This window comes from Schistocerca cancellata, chromosome 4 (genome assembly GCF_023864275.1).
Source record: "Schistocerca cancellata isolate TAMUIC-IGC-003103 chromosome 4, iqSchCanc2.1, whole genome shotgun sequence".
Lineage (NCBI taxonomy): Eukaryota > Metazoa > Arthropoda > Insecta > Orthoptera > Acrididae > Schistocerca > Schistocerca cancellata.
The window spans coordinates 263,674,277-263,700,072 of NC_064629.1; the positions used below are offsets into that span (position 1 = coordinate 263,674,277).

General features: G+C 40.6%; 1 protein-coding gene across 1 annotated transcript in view; it reads left to right on the forward strand.

The window, feature by feature from the left end:
• LOC126184073 (uncharacterized) overlaps positions 1-25,796 on the forward strand; it is a 229,456-nt gene that overhangs the window by 77,914 nt on the left and 125,746 nt on the right. Inside the window, exon 4 of the mRNA XM_049926433.1 lies at positions 9,936-10,004. Coding sequence (XP_049782390.1) covers positions 9,936-10,004 — 69 coding nt within the window. The remainder of the gene's footprint in view (positions 1-9,935; positions 10,005-25,796) is intronic.

Genomic DNA, 25,796 nt, shown 5'->3' on the forward strand with positions numbered 1-25,796 from the left:
CCATGTACTCTTCCGCGTTTGCTTGAATCTAATTGGATTTCGTTTCACTTGGAGCGGAAGCCAAGCTGTGTCCAGTACGATCAAGTACGTCCGTAAGGATACGTTTTAAGCTTTGTTACACGCACATAGATTGAGCGATAATGCGGGACAACAGCTTTATGGGCGCATTTAACTTGGACAGCACTGGGCAGCCAGCTGGTCCAACTAAACTGCAATGGCGTGAGAGTTCAGACGTTATAAGAGACGAGCAGAGGAACAATATAGCTTCGAATGTCATTTAATTTTTAAAGGGAATGAAATAATATTCGGCAAAACTCTAGCACCGGCGCACGCTTCTTAGATGACCAGACGGAAGGCATAAAATGCTCTCGTTCTCACCTAACATAACATTTTAACTACAAACAAGAGTGATGAAAATTCCTAACTTAAATACAGGGTAAATTTTCTGAGCGAGCTATGTGTGATGCAAAAGTGTACTGTAGGGATTTCACCGTATTGTTGGATACTGAAGCCACTGAAGGTATTAATTACAGTCAGTCGTCTGGTAATCTCTTAGCTCCTTCCTTATCCGAATCCGCGAAATACGTTTCAGTTCTGGAACTGCCATCTGCTACGTTGATAACGAATCGATCAACAATGTAATCCACGAAGCCACACAGGCGCCGCATTTTCTCCTCTTCTTTTATGACGTTCCGATCTGTATCACGCCAGCGTTTGGCGGTGACCTGAGAGAAAGCTGCGTGCGTTGAGGCCGGTTCCCACTACAGCGCAGCAGTGCAGCACGCGGCAATGCTGAGTTGGCGTTCACATCTGGAAGCGGCAGACGCTAGCTGTAGCCAATGACGGACCACCACTACGGTAAGGGGGGTGGGGGAACCCACTAAAACGTCCGGTACATTTGATTAACTACGTGAACCTACATGAAAGAAAGACGAAGTTGGCTGAAGACATACCGGCTTTTTATTTTCTCTACGATGTACTCTTTCACGTATTTCATGTTTTTTTATTTCAACAGAAATAGATTTGATGAGCACTGTTCGTAACTGTTTACTGTCTCATTTAGAAAACCGATCGCCGCGGAACAGAAACTTACTGTTACTTTCATAACAGCATTTAGTATTGCAAATTGCAGTACCTAAACGAATTTTACTGTAACGATAGTACATTACCTGTTACGTGGTACTCATTTATTTATAATTGAAAATATCTGACAGTTTATCCTCATATTTACTGTGTAAAGATCATGTATTTTAACCACTCTGTGAGTGTCAGTTATTGAAACTACCAATGAAGTAGTATCACCAAACTCAGCTCCATCTCTAAACCGCCATTAACATTATCATTACCAAGGTAGACATAAAGCTAACATCCACACCACAGTGATACAAGTTTACATGCCTACCTACACCACAGATGATGAACAGTTTGAAACAATGTACGAAAAAGGAGATTATTCAGATAGTTAAGAGAGACAAAAACTTAAAGTGTGATGACAGACTGGAATTCGATAGCAGGTATAGGAAACGAAAATAGTAGGAAAACAGAGGCTTGAGGGAAGGGAAGAAAGGGGAAGCCAAGTGATAGAATTTTTGCACAGAACGTAATTTAATCATCGCCAACACTTTACTTAAGAATCAAGAAAGAAGGTTGCATATTTGGAACAGAGTTTTCGAAATCAGATTTTAAATTGTAAGACATTTCCGGTGCAGACGCAGACCGACGATAATTTATTGGTTATTAACTGCAGTTTCCGACTAAAGAGATAGTAAACAGTAGCAAATTAAGGAGATCGAATCTGAATAAGCTAAGATCCAGAGTTTTTGATGAGTCGTGAAGGAACCATTAGGTAACGACTGACTGAAATAGAATTCGAATGGATATCTGTGAGAGAAGAAGTTGTGAAGGCAGCAGAAGATGTAAATGGGAAAAAAGGTGCAGTAGAAATCCTTAGATCTAACACGGTATATTGAATTGAGTTGACAACATGGAAAATATAAAAATGAAGCAAAGAAAGTAGGCCATAGTGAATCGAGATGTCTAAAAAATGACGCTGACAGAGTTCAAAATACCAACTGCAGTTCTGCGCTTGGAAAACATAGATGCCGAAAATAAATAAGAAAAATAGGAAAGAAAACTTTGCTCAAAAAAGAAGCGGTTGCCAGAAGTCATTTGGCAAGCCAAAACTATGCAAAGAAGAGAAGTCTAGAAGGTGGAAGGAATATGCAGAAAGGAGAGGGGGAAGGAACGATACAAAGTAATATGAGGACAATGTTAGATTCCTGTGAAATGTCTGAACAAGCAAGGTAATACTGACCCTACCACTTAAGTTAGTAGGCAGACTGAAGAAAGGGAAACTTGTACTTATAGTATTTGTATATTTAGAGAAAGGTTTTGACAATCTTAAATGAAAGACACTCTTTGAACCTCTGGAGATATCAGCGAAAAAACACAGAGACACAAGATTATCTACAACTTGTACAGAACCCAAACTGGAGTTGTAAGATTTCACTTACTTGAAAGGGAAGCAGTAAAAGGCAGAAGTAGAGAGGATATAAAATCAGACTGCCAATAGCAAGAAAAGCATTTCTGGAAAAGGAAATTTGTTGATACTGAATACAAATTTAAATGCTTGGGTAGTATTTTATAAAGGTATTTGTGTGGAGTGTAGCCTTGTTCGTAAGTGAAACGTGGACGATGACCAGTTCTGTCAATGGACACTTTCAAAATGTGGTGCTAAACAAGAATGCTGAAGATCAGATATATAGATCGTATAACTAAAGAAGAGGTACTGAATTAGACTGAAGAGGAAAAGAAAATTATAGCACAACTTTTCTAAAAGAGGGGATTAGTTGACAGGACATATTCTGACGCATCAAGAAATGATCAGTTTGGTAATGGAAGCTAAATTGTAGAGAGGGATAGAGAGACCAAGGCTTTACCTTTGATTAGGTAATTCAGTTGCGTATATATAGCCACGATATTTGTTTAATATAGCCTGTAGCACATATCATATTTGTGTATGCATCCCAATTACTCACTGCAAACAGCCTTATGTTAGGGAAAAATTACAACTTGAATCCAGTTTTTTTATGGCGACTGTCAATAAATGATAGAGTTGGCTATTCTGTCATTTGTGGCATTTTCAAAAGAACATGTATTCCTTCATGAACCAACAACCAGTGACTCGTTACGTATTATCCATGACTTTCGAATGGACTGGCAGTTCTCAAACTGTGTAGAAGTCATCGTGGCAAATGTATCGTAATACAGTTCTGCATATACTGTCACTAGTTTTTTGTACAGTGGAGGCTTTTCCGCTGACTTCAAATATCAAGTGACCATTCTCAGACTATTAAAGGATGCACCAACATCGTATGAAACTATTTTTAATTACCGTTTGTGTCGGGAAAGCGGGTTAATCAGGAAGTAAATAGGGCATTTTGCAACTAAATATCGAAACGGCCATTGGTAGTAACTGTGAAACCAATTACTATGATTGGTCCTTCATAAGTACTTTCAAGACTGGGAACAGTGACACTTTTATAATATTGAAGATGATGCATAGAATATTATATTTGGTACTTTATGCCAAAGTGTATGAAACATAGATTCGATCAGGGATGTAAAATCTTTCGGTAAAAGAAATCGACTTATCAGAGGCTATATATATACCACCTTTAAAGACTAATAACTATTTCCGCGATGCTGGAAAGAATAATTGGCAATCTGGTGTTATTACATATAATTATAAAGTATTCTAAATGCAAATAAATAAAATATCTTAAGACGAAACGAAATAATTAATGACAAGTTTGTTTAAGCGGCCATCACCAGCAGCAGGCACAGAAATATTCGTATCGTAAATAACAAACGTCTTTTTCTTCCTGTGATGTACGGTATTTTATTTGTTCCAGATGCGTTTACTTTAAGGCATTTCCAGTAGAATCTTTGCGATATTTGTAGGTTATAAAACAGTTCACGTCATTTTTTCACACGAATAAGTGATTACTTACAGTTAATCGAGTTTTTGGCTGGTATCTGCGTTTCCTCCCATCTGGTCGCAGGCTGTAAGTCACACCACTTCACTTACGTGACATAACCACAGTTTCACGTTACAAACTTTTTTCTTCACAATTTCAATGTTTTTTTCCGCTTATTAGTGTGGAGCACTATTGTTCTTGTGTCACTAGCTGCGGATATTTTACCAAAACTGATATAAAGTCGTAACTACCATGTGTTCAATTTATGTCTCTTCTTCTTTGGTTTGTTTATGTACATCTTGCCAACCTAACGAAGTATATGCTGAAAAATAAAGTCTGAAAACTAGAGATGGCCAAAACTGTTCTTTTCAGAGATTGGATCAGAACTGTTCACTCTCTGAAATGAATTAGCTCTTTTTCATGACTCACCACTCATTTACAATAGAAAATAAATGGAAGGCACATTGCCCTTTAAACTTGGTTTATTCCAGTACTATACCTGTATTTTGATCTTATTTGATCCTATTTTGAAGTAACACAGATAATGAGTAAGAATTTTGTATTGTTTATTGAAATTTCCACGATATGACAAAGTTTTTGATTCTTGATTTATTTTGCACTATCGTGGTTTTTTGGGTGATCGGAAAATGTTGTAACTTGAGATTTACATTAACAATATATTTGGCTATAATGTATTAAAATTTCATTAACCTCATACAAATACATCGCAAGCCATATACTTTTAAAGTGAACGTTTCCTTCCGAAGACGCCTAAAATCGCAAAATCCGTACCAGAATAAGAAAAAAATATATAAATTTGACTGTAAAACGAAAGTGCTGCATATAGCCTTACGCAGAATAAAACAAGGAAAATATTGGTGTATCACATTTTGCGATACGTTTATCGGTTCGCTCGTAATTAAAGCGTAAATTCGAGTGTCCATAATAAAAATCCTATAGTAAGAGGAGTCATCAGGAACCTAATCTAATCAGTTTAAACAAATAAAAATAAAATAAAAACAATTGATGTATACATAACATAATAATGTAATATACATAGCGGTATTACTACGAAGAACAATATCCAGTGGGGACGAACTCCGATGCAGAGGCGCTGAGTCGAGCAGGTCGAGCCGCGAGCTGTATTACTGCGTGAGCTGAGACCGCAGAGACCAGAGTGACACCTGAATCGCTTTGCTCAACGCTCTGGCTAGAGTCGAGACGGTGGGGTGAGTGTTGAGCGGGCGAGTTCCAAGGGTGGGGGGAGCGGTGAACTCACCCGCTCCGAGACAAATCGTCCTTTCCCTTGCGAGCAGGTTTTGCAAGTAGTTCCTATGTTATCCGCTAGGTGGCTCTCTGTCCTGTTGCTCGCATCAACTGCCCAGAGGGCAGGACGTGCGACTGAAACGATCGCCGACACAGTGCGATGCGAAGTTAAGCTGCGCCAGACACTGCACACGGCAGACGACGCACAGAGACGGCACGGCATATGTGAAACACAAAATCCAATGGGGCACTGCACAATGCAGGCAGCCAAGGTAGAAGCAGGGCAGAGGCCGGCGCTGGCTGTGTTGTGTGGCATGCACTGTGCTCTGACCAGCAGAGGCGCTGCTGATATGCTCCATCTCTCTCTCTCTCTCTCTCTCTCTCTCTCTCTCTCTCTCTCTCTTTTTCTCTTTTTCTCTGCCGTGGGAAACGTTTGGAGCTACCGTTCTTTTTTTCTGAATCACTGATTGTTCACTCCTTTGAAAGATTCAACTCTATGAATTAGTTCAAGAGCGGATCCCCCATCTCTACTGAAAACTAAAGTCTGTTCATTTGTGTTCTCTCTCTCTCTCTGTCTCTCTCTCTCTCTCTCTCTGTATGTGCGTGTGCGTGTGTGTTTAGTTAGTCAGGACGAATTGTAGAATGTTGACTGTGAATCTAATAGCTGTCAGAGAGTGGTTGAAAGTTTTCGTGTTCAGCTGATTCGACTTTTGGTTTAAATGTTTAGTGGAGAGGTTGATGTAAAAGTGAGGACAAAGGGGTTGGGTGATAACATTCTGAGAATAATCGTTTGTTGGAGTGTTATTCCACTATTTCATTTATTACTCTAAGCAGTGAGTTTACCCTACATGAACCCCTCCACGGAACATTTAAGCCAAAACTGAAATCAGCCGAACACAAAAACTTTCAACCACTCTCTGACAGCTATTGCTTTCACATTGAACTTTCTACAATTCGCACTGACTAACTACACACACATACAGCTATAAGGAGAACAGAAATGAACAGACATTAATTTTCAGCATATAATTCGTTAGGTTGGCAACATGTACACAAACAAACCAAATAGGAAGAGCCAAAAGTGAACGCACTGTAGTTACGACTTTAAATCATAGTTTTCGGCAAAATGTCTACAGCTAGTGACAGTAGAATAATAAAGCTCCACACCAATTAGCGTAATGAGCATGAAAATTCTGAAGAAAAAGTAGGAATGTGAAAATGTGCTTATGTTCCGCAAGTTATGTTTTAGTGCGACCTCCAGCATGTGGGCAGATGATAGGAAACGCAGATGTCAATCAAAAACTCGATTAACTGTAAATAATCACTTATTAACATAAAAAATAAGACCTGAACTCTTTTATAATCTACAGCTATCGCATATTAAAACGAAATTGAATTATTCTAGACTCCATCGAAGATGTCTTACGGTAACAAGTAACACACATTGCAGTAAGAAAAAAGCGTTTGTTATTTACAAAATGAAATAATCAATATTTGCAGATACTTAGCAACTTACATCTTATGACATTTCAGCAAATTAGTTTCGATTGAACTTGTGTAGGGCTATGTAGGGTATTGTAAATATTAATGTGTTCCGTTTCACTGTAATTCTCATTTCAAATGCTATTAAATGCTGTTCATAAAAGTTCATCGATCCATTGTGAAAACCTGTAATTACTTTCACATCTCGATAGATAAATAGATTTTGCATACTTACTTATTATGCGGCAAAATACGTGACTCTTCCATAATTAAAAAAAAAAACATGATTCGATTTTTTGAATCGTTTACGAAATTTGATTACAAATGATTTACGACAAGCACAGCGAAGTATCGGTCGCATCGCGACCCGCGCACAGCCAATGCGCGGTCTGTCCACCGACACGTCATCCAATATCTCTAGAATGGTGACAGCTATCGTTCTGCTCTCAACTTTAGAAACAATTTCGATATGTAGGCTAAATTTAATATGCAACAGTATATTACCTAAAACTATACACAATGTCTACACAATGCGTTTTTACCTTTGCACATTTCAATAAAATGTGGTGTAGTAGTTCACTTAAAATTGATACAGCAAGTAACGACGATAAATAACGAAAAGAAATTCAGCCCTTTATCGAGCGAAGATATCAGGCTGTAAGATGCAGAAGAATCGAATTTTTTCACCTAATAGTATCCTCGAAATCAGATGCTAAGTATTTCAAAGGTGCTGCAGCGCTGCGCCAGCACTTCAGCGAAAGTTCGTGTAGCCAATGGTTCTGTACTTTTCATGTCAGCACGTTCTGTTGACGGCGCGGGCCTGCAGCGCGGCACGCGGCAGCGGCAGCTGTTCGATATGGGCAAACTGCGACGCAGAGCCGGCTGTGCTGCGCCGCTGTCGGCAGTTCCATGGCAACCAACGCTCTGTCGCGCGGTTTTTTGATGCGTCGCAGCCCTAGTGGGAACTGGCCTTTTGTTCCAGTACACCTGACAGCTAACAGTCTTGTTATTTCTCGCGACAGATTCCTTAACTTGGCTCCAGATCAGTTCTGATGGGTTCGTATCGTAATGGTACAGTGGAAATTGTAAATATGTAGCATTTTTATTGTGTGCTCGATGCAGTGAAAATGATTGTTTTTCATGTTTCTACGATACTTGTCACTCTGGTTTGTGTGAGAGTACATCAGTGGTATGAAACAATGTACATAATCCAGATGAAGAGTGTTTGGTTTTCCATTTTTGTTCTAAAAATTAAATTGTTATGTTTTCTCAGTTTAACCAACCTTTATATCGACAATTAGGAATTATATTTGAAATGAAAACAGGAATTTCGTGTCCGATATGTAATTAAAAACAAGAAGATGTGCATTATTCATGAAAATGATAATAAATTTTTCAATTACGAGAGATAGATATTTCAAATGTGTCGAAAACAAAAAGTATGATTAGGGTGAGACTTGATCCAGCGATCCATAAACTGCAGCAGATTATCAGTCTACTATGCTATGAATTCTGCTATACATCCAGTGTGTATTTGTATCTCACCTGTATCAAATAGAGTCCCTCGGAAAACTTAAAAGTTTTGTGCAGAACATGTCTGCAGTGTTTGGAAGTCAAATGAAGTCATGTTACAAGTTGTCGCCATACTTTGCATACTGTTTAAAGTTACTCATATTGTTCATCAATCGAATATACACTAATTATCGTAATTTTGAATCATATTAATGAGTTTGCACTTATCAATGTAATAAGGGTTCGACTGTGTACAATTTATTTAAGAGGACCTGTGATATTTTTCCTGATTTTACAGTGAACTTTATTTGTGTTGCATGTGATATACAAACAGTATTCAGACCACTGAAGATTCCAATGGATAGAATGTCCTAGAACAGCCTTCAGATAGCTTTGTGTTGACTTTCGGTGACTGCATAAGTGACCTCTGTTACTGCAGACGGAACAGGAACGACTCTGACTGAAGGCTAGCACGATGCAAACAGAATGCCTGTGTAATTGTGCAGAAAATAAGACGGTCTTGTTGCCATCTTTAGCCCTTGCAGATATCATCAGTGTACTTAATCTTTTCGGGACATTCAAACCAGCATAGTGGCACTACATCCCAAGCGGGCAATAATCGTTACTCACAACCAAACTAATAATAATAATAACAAATTTCTATTTCATATAACGCAAATAGACGAATTCGTGTTGCTTAAAATACTTACTGTAGTGGATATCCGCAGATACAAGGCAGATATCTGCAGTAGCTATTACTACAGATATCTACAGCAGCCTCAAAATATGGGCCTAATTTATGCAGTGATTTGTGAGCTCCTACTTAGTTAACACGTACAGTCGGTATTTCTTTCACGACTTTACCTGCTGTCATGTCTATAAAGCGAACACCAGTGAGCACTGAGGAGCTGTAAGGCTCTACTGGACACTGTAGCCCTTGTATTTTGACATAGCATTATTTCAGTTCTGCTTAGAAATGCGAACTTAGTTGAAAAAGCCTTGCAAGCAAAATGCCATAAATGCACCAAACGCCATTGATTTGGTTCCTTGCCATGAAGCATTGCAGCTAGAGGTATAACAGAATATCCAGTCTGTGGCATTGATATCGATTAGACCTCTGAAATTAATAATCACTATTACTTGTGTTTTCCATAAATGTTATGTATTACCGATGACTTCCACATTTTTTCTTGTCTTGCAGAGTAATGCTTAACAGGAATAGGAGCTAACACTGTGTATTCGTATCTGGAGCTTGAAAATCACCATCGCTGCTGTCATGAGCGCTATGGCGCTGGTGTTTATTGCATGTACGCATATATTCTTTCTTCGCTAACGCAGGGTAATTCATTCTAAACAGAGTCACGAGGCAACAGCAGAAGCTGATAACTGCACTTCTAACGCTGATCTTTTCGTCTGTTGTTGACAGTATACTACTAATAACCAGGTTGCCATGACATTCAGTCTAACCCTTTTGTACGAACATTGTTCTTCCTTCTTAATTTTCCTATTTGAAACTTCCACATACTGTCTGGAATTTCATGAATGTGTTATATCTCGACTCTCTTTACAGGTGACGTCTTGTCCTCGATTGTATGGAATCCGTTATAATGTAAATTTAATACTAAAGGTGACACTGTCCTCTTCGTTTTTTAAGCGATAGCGCTGTGTCATTGACAACTTTCCACTTATTTGCAGGCAGAACGCGATACATCTTCACCCGAAGTCGTCATCCTCGCAGAGCTGCCCCCAAGTCGTATCTCAAGGGTGAGTTACTGCATGTTGAGTCATTTCGACTGTTTGTGTCTCTGCCAATAGAGCATTTGTACATTTAGTTGTAAGGTTTGTAGCCTATGTGACAGTTTACTAATTCGTCGATCGCTGACAGCTTCATGCAGCATTTGCTGTATGGTCTGCATTCATAACGTAGCAACTGTGAACTTAGAAGAATGCACGCTTATAGCAGCAGACGTAGTGGAGCATGGTATGTACGAGCCCAGATAACAATCTTAGTCATTGCCACAGCCCACGGCTGTAGGACAGTTGCGCGTGGTAAGTCCAACGTCGTGATGTCATGATGTAACCAGATACGTACAACGTATCAAGAAAAGGTTTACCCCTTCCGCCACGCTCGCCAATAAGTCAGTTGTCTGACAAGAAAAGGCGGAGAGATGAAGGTCACCCATCCACTGTGGGTATACTAGCTTACTTTCAAGGTCATCCCCCCCAACTTGATATAGGCCTGCAAGATGACTTCAAAATGGCGGGGAAAAAGCCCCTCATCCCCCTACCACCTCCCCCACTCCCTTCTCTCTCTAGTCTCATAGTGTGATTTTCGTCATTCGAGTTCTGTACACTGTAGTGGAATGGTCATGATGAAATGCCTGCAGCAGAGTTAAACTACTTAAAAAATCCGATATCATCTTAATTTATAATCCGTAAACGCATCACACACTTTGACGTTACAGTGTGTAACTAAAAAATTGCGGGAAATTCAAAGGGGTGTGTTGTCTTAAATGGCTGAATTACTATATTTTAATGACAGCGTGGAATTTTGTGTGTGCACTGCTGTGACAAAGAGACTCCCGTTACATACCAGGTCTACGTTTCACAGGAAGAACATGTCCCTTCAATACTAGTGTGTTAAAAATGACATAGTGTGTTAAAAATAATGATGTCACTATAGGAGTGCCTTAGAGGAATCTGACACTATAAGATTATAGTAGCCTTGTAAATAATGGCGGGAAATCGGAGTAGGAGCGTTTCTACACGCAAGTTTTGTACGCACGCACGAGACATCGCTAAATAGCACTATAAACTATATCCTCGGTTGTGCTGTTACCACCACCACTGGCATTGGATAAGAATGGTAGAGGCACGCGCTTCATTAAAAACAAGCAAAAACTATCTTCCATTTTATGCTCCATAAGTGCTCGCGGCCTCTGCACTGTCCGCCCACCGTACTGCGCTCTTTCGCAACTGATGCCGGAGTCGCGGTTCCACAGCTTGAACTGCTACTGGAATACAAATGAAATGGAGAGTGGCCGCTCTCTGTCGCCCAGGAAGAATCACCAACACACCCGATAGATAATGCTAGAACGAGAGGTGGAGAATGGCCGCTCTTTGTCATGCCGACAAAGCGCATCTGAGACGGCCAACTGCCTCCAATCGCGATAACACAAACAGACCGTCACTGAACGATGCGTGAAGAGGAGAATACAGCGATTACAGTGAGTACAGTATGCGTGTGATTTTAAAGCGCTCTGATATTTTTTTTATTACATGTATCTCTAATTCTCGAGGACATTTTCAACAATGATTCATTATTAACATCCGATCATCGTCCATGCTACCACCACTAGCAAAGTTCTCCTATACTATAACATTTTTTTTAACTCGACAGTACTAACAACATTCTGGGTCACTGACAGTGACAATTATACAATGAGTTGTTTCATGGTGACCACCTGATCACGGCTAACGACCGTGATGCAATCATTAAATTTGCGTTTTGTTTATGTGTACAGTGGTATATTCTGGTAGGTGAGTCTAATGAGGTGTCTAATGGCGGTGTATCACATGAAACTGTAGAAGACTTCTCCTCACGTTAATTCCAATAAGATATTGACAAAATTTATTACCTACCATAGTACAATACTACGAAAAAAAAAGAAAAAACCGGACACATATCAAGACTGTTTTACGGTCCTTCACTAATGCCGGTTCCTTGAGTAACTTTTTACTACCTCTCATTTCCCATGCACGTGAATACGGTGGACAGTTGTGAAACACTTTCGTTACAGACAATTCGTGTGGAGCTGGACATGGTGGTTTCGAATTGCCAATTGAAAAAAACCTGATGCACATGTATCTTTGTAAGTAATGGCAAGCTTACAGCTCCAACTGCGTGGTATTATTTATCAATGATTCTGAGTGCAATTACTATCTAAAAATCCTTTTAACCTTCTGAATAACATCCTACACTGAAGATCCAAAGAAACTGGTACACCTGCCCAATATCACGCAGAAGTGACGCAACACGATATGGCATGGACTCGACTAATGTCTGAAGTTGTGCTGGAGGAAATTGACACCATGAATCCTGTAGGGCTGTCCATGAATCCGTAAGAGTACGAGGGGGTGGAGATCTCTTCTGAACAGCACGTTGCTTAGATATGCTCAATAATGTTCATGTCTGGGGAGTTTGGTGGCCAGCAGAAGTGTTTAAACTTAGAAGGATGTTCCTGGAGCCACTCTGTACCAATTCTAGACGTGTGGCTGTACCAATTCTAGACGTGTGGGGTGTCGCATTGTCCTGCTGGATTTGCCAAGTCCGTCGGAATGCAAAATGGACATGAATGGATGCAGGTGATCAGACAGGATGCTTACGTACGTGTCACCTGTCAGAATCGTATCTAGACGTATCAGGAATTCCATATCACTCCAACTGCACACGCCCCACACCATTACAGCCTCCATCAGCTTGAACAGTCCCCTGCTGACATACAGGGTCCATGGATTCAGGAGGCTGTCCCCATACCCGTAACGCCCATCCGCTCGATACAATTTGAAACGAGACTCGTCCGACCAGACAACATTTTTCCAGTCATCAACAGTCCAATGTTGGTGTTGACGGCCCTGGCGAGGCGTATAGCTTTGTGTCGAGCAGTCGTCGAGGGTACACGTGTGGGCCTTCGGCTCCCACATCCCATATCGATGATGTTTCGTTGAATGGTTCGCACGCTGACACTTGTTGATGGCCCATCATTGAAATCTGCAGCAATTTGCGGAAGGGTTGCACTTCTGTCACGTTGAACGATTCTCTTCAGTCGTCGTTGATCCCGTTCTTGCAGTATCTTTATCTGGCCACAGAGGTGTCGGAGACTTGATGTTTTACCGGATTCCTTATATTCACCGTATACTAGTGAAATGGTCGTACGGGAAAATCCCCACTTCATCGCTACCACGGAGATGCTGTGTCCTGTCGCTCGTGCGCCGACTATAACACCTCGTTCAAACTCACTTAAATCTTAATAACCTGCCATTGTAGCAGCTGTAACCCATCTAACAACTGCGCCAGACCCTTGTTGTCTTATATGGGCGTTGCCGACCGCAGCACCGTATTGTGCCTCTTTACATATCTCTGTATTTGAATACGCATGCCTATACCAGTTTCTTTGGCGCTTCAGTGTAAAAACGCATCTGAAAATCGGAATCATTTCCGTATGACGTGTCATGCAGGTGACGGAAAAAAATTGCGAGATAAACGAAAGATGTCGTCTATTCAAATTTAACGCTAGCCACACAAGAGTGGAGTTAGTAGCGCCGATGTGAGGTTGCAAATCAGACTTGCATTAAATACACGCTGTAACGATCGTGAGCGTTAGTTACCATCGAAATTGGAAGTTGTATGGTGAAATTAGTCAAGAATACCTTTAAGGCGACGAAGATGCCATTATCAGCGCCTCACTGAGTTTGAACGATGTCGTGTAATAGGGCTATGAGAAGGTGGATGTTCTTTCTACGATATTGCAGAAATACTTGGCAGGAATTTAGCCACTGTACATGCCTGCTGGCAGTGGTGTCCACGACAGTGTATACTCGCAGGAAAACCGGGCTCCAGGCGGCCACGTGACACTACCGAAAAAGAAGACCATCGTTTTCGGCGTATGGGTCCAGCGCATCGTACTCAATCTGCAGGAGCAATTTGACAGCGCCGAGGGAGACGCCCTGTAGCGTGCATTCCATCGACCCCAAACCACCGCCATTTGCGACTTCAGTGGCTCATTGAAGGGCAGGGTGGAGGCCTGGTGTGTTTTCTGGTGAAAGCTGATTCTGCGTCTGTGCCATTGGTGGCCCTGTGTTGGTTACAAGGAGGCCAGTTGAGGGCCTGCGACCAGCCTCTCTGTGCACTAGACATACTGGACATACACCTGGAGTTATGGTTCGGGACAGCGATTTTGAATGACAGCAGGGGCACACTCGTGATCACCCCACGCACCCCAACTGCAAATTTCTGCGTCAATTTGGTGATTCGACCTGTTGTGCTACCATTCATGAACAGCATTACAGGGGGTGTTTTCCAACACGATAACGTTCGCCCACATCCCGCTGTTCTAGACCAACATGCACTACAGAGTTCGACATGTTGGTTTGGCGTATTGGATCACCGGATCTATCTCCAATCGAGCACATATTGAACATCATCGGACGATAACTCCAGCACCACCTACAAACCACATTAATCCTCCCTGTATTGACCGACGAAGTGCAACAGACTTGGAACTCCATCCCTGAAACTGACATCCGGCTCGTGTACTGCACCACACATGAGCGTATGCATGCTTGCATTCAACATTTTTGCGGTTACACCGGTTATTTATGCAATGGCTTATCTAGCGCTTACATTAACATGTGGTTTTGCATTGTTAATCACTTTTATATGTTACCTAGACAAATTTATTCACGATATATCATTACTTTACATTAGTTATTTTTACTGTCTGTGCAGTTATAATTTAGGTCGGTCTTGATAGGTAGTCCTAGGTATTCTATGGCTTATTGAGGGCAGAGTAGTGGGACTGCAACACATTTCTGCATACACTGTTATGTATTTGTAGCGATAGGGCAGAAAGGATGCTGACATACAGGTGACGGTAGCACCTAAAGCACGTCGAAAACATCACAAACCAATTAGCCACGTAGTGTGATTTTATAGATAGTGTCAATTTGTGTTGTAAATTAATGATTCATAACCGAGAGTTAAGTTATGATCACATGTCAAACTTATAAAGCAATCTAATGTTTTGACCAACATTATATTCTTAACCGAGTCCTCATATAAAATGTAATAGATGGCTAGCTGCAATACCAAGAAGATAACAACTTTGCACGAACACATAAATAGAACGAATACGTGATTTTATTTATATGTGACTGGAGGGTATGCAGGGTGTGCTCGTAAGAACATACAAATAAAACTATATATTGTTGAATATTGTTTATAGAATTTTTTTAGGTGTTGAAAGGTGATATAGGGTATTAAGTGAAATTCGAGCAGCGTGCCTTAAGTGGAAAATGCCGTAGTTCACATACATCTTCGTCAAGAGGGAATGCAACATGGTTTTTTCAATTATATGTTGAAGTCAATGAATTTTTACGTTGACATAGGTTTTCCAACAGTTCATATGTAATAGCGAATTACAGAGGACGACGACCTGACGCAGGTAAATGTAATGTGTTGCATATCAAAAGGTGAAGAGGCCCACTAATGTCCTGTTACACTATTGGTGGTAAGTCATGGGATATTTGCTGCTGGAACTTTGCTACTTGTGTTGGACATATGCACAGAGCACTCACCTCCTGTGACACTCCCACACCTCGATATATGGAAACTTCTCGTGATTTTGTCAATAATAATGTCAAAAGGCGTTCTGTGTATTGCCTTTTCCTTGCATTTTGTTTTATGGAATCATTCCACTTTAGATTTTCAGATGGTTACTTGCAAGTGTTTTACAATTCCAAATACATATGACTCACTGCTCACAGATATTGGGAAAGAATTATACAGTATTCAGAACATAAATGAAGGGTATCTGACAAATAACATTCCACTAATCTAATGTTCGTAATAAAACGATTCGAGGGAAGGGGATTTAGTGCATGTCAGCAACTTTTCTTCCTATATTCTTATGTATAGAACTAGAGTTTCTAGCACTTTAGCAAATGATTGGCTGATTATCAGTTTACACTATAATATGAGCATATAGCAGCATATTGTAAATGGTGGTGTATGAAAAATACATAGCACAACTTCTGTATAACACTTGTATCTCCTGTGATAACCATCTCCTCGTTTTTTATAAGTGTATAATTGATGACATTCGCAGAAAAACAGGCTAACCCACAATTTTTAGAAATGGTTGTTGTAAGTGAGCCTGCAAAAAATACATCGAATTGTTTCCATCCTTATTTTTTAACAGGAATTCATAAAGAAAGCACCTCTTGGTGTTTCTAATGAGTCATATCCTTAATAATGCAACTTAACATGAGAAATAATTGTTGAGTAATAAAGAATCCACAAGCACAAATTACCACTAATTATAGTAAAATATGTTTTTATATCCTTAGCACTTTATAACAGGTTTAATGTATTTTACATGAATTTATTCTAAAAAAACACACAAAACTTCATTAATTAACAATAATCGGTATTATTAAACAATGCATTGTCATTAATATTCTCTGAATCTGTATTACTCATGGTTCACTTGTGGGATTTAATTTAGTAATTCCTGTAAATCTTTGAGCTCAATAGGTTTAATATGTCTGGCACCATCATATTTGACAGGAAATATCAGACTAGTAATGGATGACCTATCAGGTACTTGTTTTTCTAACATCTACAGGATCAAATTTGTCAAAACTGTCATAACTACATTTAAAGAATAACTTAGAAGGGCGAGCTTTAATAATTTTCAAACATGTAATCCTACTTAATAAAACCTTCTGCCCAGATTCATATGCTGTTCGTTTCTGCACCGTATGAAGAAGAGGTTTTACAGTAACAAACATGTCACATGTAATTTTTTAAAACATTGAAAGGTTTCTTTACTCTTGTCTTCTTACGGAGCACCATCCACTGATCTGGAAAATAGATGGAAGATACCTGTCTTCGCTTTTTCTCAGTTAATTAAAAATTGTGATCATGGGGTAAATATTTTATGAGGAGACACTGCATAGTTGTGTTCCACAACATCGATTCTCCCTGCCTGTGTTAGGTATGTTCAAAAAATAACCGAAGAGAAGTTTTCGTTTTGGCCAAAAGCAAGACTCTGAATACGCCATAAGGCGAGGCACATTGTCAGGAATCGACACTATAATATACTGCTTAAGATATGATACAGTGTCATCTGTCCCCCTACCTACTACTTGCTGCAACCACAAAAACATTGTTGCATCATTATTAGATTCATTCTGTAAGCAGAAGTTAAATATCTATTGCTGGAATTTTTAGAATGCGTTTCCTACAGATAAGTGGGGGCGTAGGTAGATTTAGCTTTTGAATATTTTGTGTCCGATGTTAAATTTTCCGAAGCAGTAGTAACCAGGTTAACATGAAAGTTAAGTTTTCCTTCTAGTCTATTCTTTTTTCTGACCATTTACCGTAAGGTGATCACAATCAAACACTTGACAGACGTCACTACTTGGTGTTGTACAGCCGATACTGAAAAACTGACGAAATGCTTCATGATACATGCCAAGCCTAAGCGCTTCCTTATTGTTGTCTTTGAACTTATCTTGATGAAAGTTGTTGTCTTGTTAATGTTTAGATCTGCACACAAATATATCATGGTGGCATTATTATTTCTGGAATAGTGGATTGACTGCGTAGAAAAACTATTTGTATGAGCCTGTGCAAATTCCTGGTCTTTTTCGCTGCATTTAGTTTGGCGATTGTTATGTCTCTCCCATTTCAACACCTTAACATTTAGTATTTGATGCCGTGTTATACATATTCAGACCTGCAGTGAGGGCCATAATATTTACACACACACACACACACACACACACACACACACACACACCTTTATTCAGCCTTCATGAAAATAATATTTTCACATTATAAAAATTTCATGTTATTAAAATAGTTTTTTCATGGCGTTTAACAAAGCTATAGATTGGGTGGGGGGTGGGGGAGGGGGTGCAAGACATGGGATCTATTTCGCAGACAAACATTATAATCTTAATGAACAAAAATGTATATTCTATTTAAAATAGGGCCAGAACAAAACTTAGGGAGCAGACTGCACCTCTAGTCCATCACTGGCTGTGGGCCTGCATAAATTTATCATATTGAACATGAGTCTATTGTTTTGATATATGATCAAACACAGAAACTTACCTCAGGAGTTCCAGAATTTAATTTGTCAAATTACATTAGATAGGTGTCCATTGCTTATACTGAAACTGCTAGACAAGACATCTTAACAAATGTGAATGTCTGTGTCACCTACAATAGCACTATAGATGTTAGTTGTGTGCTGCCTGCTCTTTGCTAGATTGTCAGTAACGTCCTTTGACATGATTCATATTCACTCATCCAAATATATAAGAATTTAGAAGATCATGGTTACTTAGATTCTAAAAATGAAGGAAAAACTTCTCCCATATTACTGCAGGTAGAATATTGAAGCATTTTCTTTCACAAGCACAATCTGAACCTTGTGTTTTTGGGCTTTTTACTATATACTTATAATTTCTTTCCTCTTTATCACTGTTCTGTATCAAACTTCTTCACACCAGTTCTGTACATCACATTTCCCCTTCATACAGATTCCACTTATTTTCATGCTTTTGTCAGTTATTCAATTTCTATATCTTCCATGTTTACTATTTGTATTCTGTATTGAATGTCCCAACTGAACACTTCAAATGGGTTCAGAAATGTATTTATTTAAATACTATACAAGACTCATATTTCCTATTTATACTTTTTTTATTCCCATGTAATCTGTCTCTTCCTCCAAACCTTTTACAATTCAGTTAATTAACTTTTGTCTGTTTATCTTTTGGCATAGTGTTGGCTATCCTGTGACTCAGCTGTGCAGCTTCTTTCCACTAGAGGGAAGCTGGAGTGTGGTGGAAGGTTAGCCTGTTTTTGACTTTACAGAAATTATGTCTAGAGAAAAGGAAGAAATTTTCCGTGCTGTATTAAAATCAAATGTGATAGTTAGGGGTTACACCAATGTAAATTTTGATATTTACTGTACCCATCGACTTATGGCAGCACTTCCCATTTTTTTTTTAATTGTGGGTTGCCTGTTTTTCTGCACATCTTCAGTTAAAAGTGTAGATGGAAAGAGAATAGTTTGCAAGCTTTTCTCAATCCTGATTGTCAGGAAGCTGTGCTATGTTGCAGTCTGTATAGCAAAGATCGTCTACAGTATGCCTGTCAGCCCTCTTGTTTAGTAGGGTATCCTACAAGTTGCTTTATGTACGGCTGTCAGTACCCATTTTTAGTAGAGTATTGCTATGTGATACTACCTCCCACCATTAACAAGACGTTTCATAGAAACTGCAATCTTCTATGGCATTTACACCGGCAAATTCCGTTCTGCTTCTGAAGTGCAGTTGGCTTGCAAAGAAATGTAAGGACTTAGTGCATGTCAGCAACTTCTCCTCCTGATACTTGTGTATATAGTACTAGAGTTTCTAGCTGTTTATCAAATGAATCAATGCTTGCAGTGATCGCATTCATGACTGCAATATGAGGAATCAATCGAAATGGAACACCAAGACATCTGCTACCCTGTCACTGTGAAAGACGAGTTTAAAAGTAGAGGTCATCAATCAGCTTTGTCCAGCTGTTTGGAATCACCCCACAGTGCCACAAACACTTCCAGTTGTGTGTCTTTCTTCTGCATTTTTGTCAATAAGAAACATCCACTGCATCTGTCTTTTATTTCAATTCTCCTGTGTGTTGTGGGAGCAGCAGTATAGTTTACAACATGCGATGTCCAGCTTACAGTGAGAACCAGTGGATCAAGACGTGTTAATGTCAGTTTAGCACCTGACACAGATCTCGAAATAGTGGTGGTAAAAACGAAATACATGACTGTGTACACAGCTTTAATCATACACTGCTTGGTTTTGTTACAGCAGAAGAACAATGTATCAAGCAAACACACAGGGGCCCTCTCTTGCAATTGATACTCTGTGGGATATGATCCTCGTACAGTACAGGCGACGAAACCTGACACTGGTTTGTGCTAGCGACTTCGATTACAGACCACCTGCTGCAATGGATCTATACGTGCATATCCAATAGGACCGGCACATATGGCTGATGCCAGCATGCAGGTGTCATGTGTTCTCGATATATGGGAAGAGAGGGATGCAGTAATATTTTATCAAGATCTCTGTCCTGTCGCATTAGCGGAATTTTTTATAGTTTGTAGATTTTCCCTCTGCCTGGTACAAAAGAACGGGGATAGAGAGAATGTTTAGGTGGCAGACATGAATGCACCCTAAGGGTTGCACATCTTCGGAGTGCAGTATCTGTGTGCAGTTTGGAGACGCACTGCAATGCAGTTGCTAAATCTTCGTCCTTTTCCAGTTCCAGGGCGCAGACGTTCTTAGATATAGCTGTCTCTGACTTCTCCTCAGTTCCAACTTAAATTGGACCGATCAGACGGACAAAGCTGCAGGGAGGGCGGGGCAGAGATTGAGGAACAGTTACAAGATGCAGAGGGACTGTCTAGAAAACGACACTGGAGTTTTGCTGTATGGGGTCCTTAGTAGCAGATAGGTTTGGAGAAGGTTATTCTTTTAGAGGTATGAGAGTGGCAAAAACATGATTCACCAGTGGTTGCAATCATCAAAAGACGTGCTCATAGGATCCAACGCAAGTATGTGGTCGAATGGATAAACTTGATTCCAAATCGCAGTCAGCATTTTTACGAGAAAGCGTAACACTATCAGCGGCTCTTGTGTACGCCTGTGGACCCAAGACCGCGTTTAATGCATGGTGACCATAACATACTCAGTTGTTGTGATCGTGTTTTCAGTAGCGCAGTCCTTGCACGAAATGTACGTTGCCGGCAGTAGAATCCTTCTGTGGTCAGCTTCAAATATCGGTTCTCAATAGTGTTCCTCGAAAGGAACATCGTCTTCCCTCCAGCGATTCCCATTTGAGCTGCCTGGTGAGTGTGATCCGGCTGCTGAAAAAAAATTACTAACCATGCAAAGTGACTCTCATAATCAATTTCATTAATTAGTCTATCAATTTGATACCAGTGACGTGGCGCCTGGTGGGCGGAAGCGATGGCCAGGATACCACGGATTTGAGTTGGAGGGGTAATCAGGCGGTTTTTTTTTTCTGCGGCGATGACTCCCTGGAAGGTGTAAATCTACACCAGTCAATTTTTTAGTGTTTCGTTACCGCAGTGGAGTAACTGCAGATTGACAGTAGTGCTACATATATTTTTATACTCGAAAGGACCCAATTCTAATCAGTTAATATCCATATTTTTGATGTTATTGTGGAGAACAAAGTCCTGGATTGAGAAAAAAATTGTTGCTGCAGCTTTAATAATATTTTCCTTGTACTTGGGTTGTCTAAGACGATAGTCACCTGCACGAAGCTGATGCAGTAGTCCGAGAAGTCGGCCCATTAGAACATTCATTTTAACGTCAGCCAGTTGCACTTTGCAGTAAGAGTGTATAAGTTTGCTTAAATAACGCAGTGTAGTAATTGTAAAACATTAACACGTGGGACGCAAACAGACATTCGCAGGCTCTTATGACATCGCCGCTGTGACTTGGGCGGCTGGCACGTGATCGTTGCGACTCTTGCAAGTCAATGGCGGCAGCATGACCCACTACACACCACCTTGGTTAGAGAAGCACAATTAAAAAGAATGGTCCGCAGCTCGTGGTAGTGCGGTAGCCGTCTCGCTTCCCGCGCCCGGGTTCCCGGGTTCGATTCCCGGCGGGGCCAGGGATTTTCTCTGCCTCGTGATGACTGGGTGTTGTGTGCTGTCCTTAGGTTAGTTAGGTTTAAGTAGTTCTAAGTTCTAGGGGACTGATGACCATAGATGTTAAGTCCCATAGTGCTCAGAGCCATTAAAAAGAAGGTGCTTTGGTGGGATTCGAGCAGAGTGCGGAGAAAACATACCGGCATCGTTCGCCGTCTCTGTAAAAATGATTTTAGAATCTGCGAATGCGTATATGTAAAATAACCACCAACTTATCATGAGTATCTTTCATGTCCGAAGTAACATACACTGATAAGCCAAAACATAATGAACACTGGCCACCGCGACGGTGGATGCCGCCTGGTGGCATCACGGCATGTGAGGCGCTAACAAAAGTATATAAGCGGAGCAGACACGGACTGGGTATCAGCGAAAATATGGGCTGCAAATGGGGAAATCCATTAAGATAAGCGACTTTTTATTACGAACAAGTATCTCCTAAACGGCTAAGCTGGTCGAATGTTCACGTTCCACTATAGTGACCATCTATGGAAAGACGCAGAAGGTCAGTGAAACTACCAGTACGCGCTAAATGGTTGAACGTCTACGACTCTTCGCAGGACGTGGGGTTCGGAAGCATGTCTGCTCTGTAAAGTAGGACAGACTGTGATCTGTGGCATTTCTACCGAAATAGCACACTGCATCGTACATTGTTCAACAAGGAGATCCGCAGCAAAGCTCCCCTGCGTGTTGACATGTCGACCCAATGACATCGTCAGTTACGATTGTAGTAGGCACGGATTCATCGAGATTCGACCGTCAATTAATGGAAACCTGTCGGCTCATCGGGTGAATCACATTTTTGCTACACTAGGTCGACGGTCGTCTGCACAAATGCCGTCATCGAGATGAACGGCGGCCCGAATCGTGCAGCCCGCCACGGACACTGGTGGGTACAGTATGATGTTGTGGGAGACAGTCCTCTGAGCTTGCATGGGATCTGGTAATAATCGAAGACACCCCTGTCAACCACCCGCGCTCCTTCATGCTTGATGTGTTCCTCGACGACAATGTCATCTTTCAGCAGTGTAACTGTCCGTATCTCCGGCCAGAACCATGCTACAGTGGTTTTAGGGGCATTATAGTGAACTCACGTATATGTCTCGGCGACCGAATTTGCCTCATATAAATCTTATGAAATCTATCTGGGTCGCTATCGGGCGCCATCACCGTGTACGCAAATCAGCGGCCTGTTGTTGTTGTAGTCTTCAGTACAGAGACTGGTTTAATGCAGCTCTCCATGCTACTCTATCCTGTGCAAGCTTCTTCATCTCCAAGTACCTACTACGACCTACAGCCTTCTGAATCTGCTTAGTGTATTCATCTGTTGGTCTGCCCCCCAAAACTATATTGGTGATCCCTTGATGCCTCAGAATATGTCCTACCAACCGATCCATTCTTCTAGTCGAGTTGTGCCACAAATTGCTCTTTTCCCCAATTCTATTCAGTACCTCCTCATTAGTTACGTGATCTACCCATCTAATCTTCAACATTCTTCTGTAGTACCACATTTCGAAAGCTTCTATTCTCCTCTTGTCTACACTATTTATCGTCCATGTTTCACTTCCATACATGGCTACACTCTTTACAAATACTTTCAGAAAAGACTTCCTGACACTTAAATCTACACTCGATATTACCAAATTTCTCTTCTTCAGAAACGCTCTCCTTGTCATTGCCAGTCTACGTTTTATATCCTCTCTACTTCGACCATCATCAGTTATTTTGCAACCCAAACAGCAAAACTCATCTACTACTTTAAGTGTGTCATTTCCTAATATAATTCCCTCAGCATCACCTGATTTAATTCGACTACATTCCATTATCCTCATTTTGCTTTTGTTGATCTTCATTTTACATCCTCCTTTCAAGACACTGTCCATTCCATTCAACTGCTCTTCCAAGTTGTTTGCTGTCTCTGACAGAATTACAATTTCATCGGAAAACTTCAAAGTTTTTATTTCTTCTCCATGGATTTTAATTCCTACTCCAAATTTTTCTGTTGTTTCCATTACTGCTTGCTCAATATACAGATTCAATAACATCGGGGATAGGCTAAAACCCCGTCTCACTCCCTTCCCAACCACTGCTTCCCTTTCATGTCCCTCGACTCTTATAACTGCCTTCTGGTTTCTGTACAAATTGTAAATAGCCTTTCGCTCCCTGTATTTGACCCCTGCCACCTTCATAATTTGAAAGAGGGTATTCCAGTCAATGTTGTCAAAAGCTTTTTCTAAGTCTACAAATGCTAGAAACGTAGGTTTGCCTTCCCTTAATCTACGTTTTAAGATAACGCATAGGGTAAATATTGCCTCGTGTGTTCCAACATTTGTATGGAATCCAAACTGATCTTCCCCGAGGTCGGCTTCTTCCAGTTTTTTCATTCGTCTGTAAAGAATTCGTGTTAATATTTTGCTGCCGTGATTTGTTAAACTGATAGTTCGGTAATTTTCACATCTGACAACACCTGCTTTCTTTGGGATTGAAATTATTATACACTTCTTGAAGTCTGAGGGTATTTCGCCTGTCTCATACATCTTGCTCACCAGATGGTAGAGTTTTGTCATGGCTGGCTCTTCCAAGGCTATCAGTAATTCTAATGAGATGTTATCTACTCCCGGGGCCTTGTTTTGACTTAGGTCTACCAGTGTATTTACGTGAATTACATGACCTGTGTGTAGACATACCTCCGCAAAAATACCAACAAACTGTAGGATCCCTGATATGCAGAATCAGTGAAGTACTTCGTTACAAAGGCGGACAAACAAGCTATGGCCACAATGTTTTGGGTGATTAGTGTAGATACTTCGCATTCCACCGCACGGTGTGTGGCGGAGGGTACACTGTACCACTAGCAATCATTTCCTCTACTGTTCCATTCGCAAACAAAGAGAGGGAGAAACGACTGTCTGTATGCCTCCATAAGAGCCCTAATTTCTCGTATCTTCGTGGTCTTTACGCGCAATGTATGTTGGAGCCAGTAGAATCGTTCTGCAGTGAGCTTCAAATACTGGTTCTCTAATTTTCTCAGTAGTGTTCCTCGAAAAGGGATTTCCATTTGATTTCCGAAGCATGTTCGTAAGACTTGCATTTTGTTCATTCCTACCACTAACAAGTCTAGCGTCCCGCCTCTGAATTGCTTCGATGTCTTTCTTTAATCTGACCTTGGTCAGATCCCAAACACTCGAGCAGTACTCAAGAATAGGTCGCACAAGCGTCCTATATGCGGTTTCCTTTACAGATGAATCACACTTTCCTAGAATTCTCCAAAGAAATCGAAGTCGACCACCCTACCACAGCCCTCACGTGCTCGTTCCATTTCATATCGCTTTGCAACCTCACGCTCAGATATTTAGACGACGTGACGGTGTCAAGCAGTATACTACTAACTCTGTATCCGAACATCATTGGTTTGTTTTTCCTACTGCTTTTAGAACTGGCTGTCATTCGTCACACCAACTAAAAATTTTGTCTAAGTCATCTTGTATCCTGCCACAGTCATTCAACTTCGACGCCGTACCATACACTACAACATCTTGAGCAAACAACGCAAATCATTAATGAATATAGAGACTAAGAACCGTCCTATCACACTTCCCTGGGGCACTCTTGACGATACCCATGTCTCTGACGAACACTCACCGTCGAGGACAACGTACTGGGTTCTGTAACTTGAGAAGTCTTGGAGTACTTACATATGCAGTTATCGGGTTGTTACATAAACCTGACTGGCTTTGGAGGAGAATGAGTGTACGTTGGTGTACTTTGCATAAAAGGGATGGATTCGATGCTGTTTACTATATGCACATTAGTTCACATGATACTTCGGATATGGAGGACATAGAAGATAAGATATTCTTCATGGTTTGCATTGCATTAGGGACACATATTCGCAGATTCTAAAGTCAGTTCATTGGAGATGGTCAACGATGCGGCAATGTCTGTTCTACAGTCCGTGCGAATCCCGCCGTGGCACATCATTATACAGGGTGTTACAAAAGGGTACGGCCAAACTTTCAGG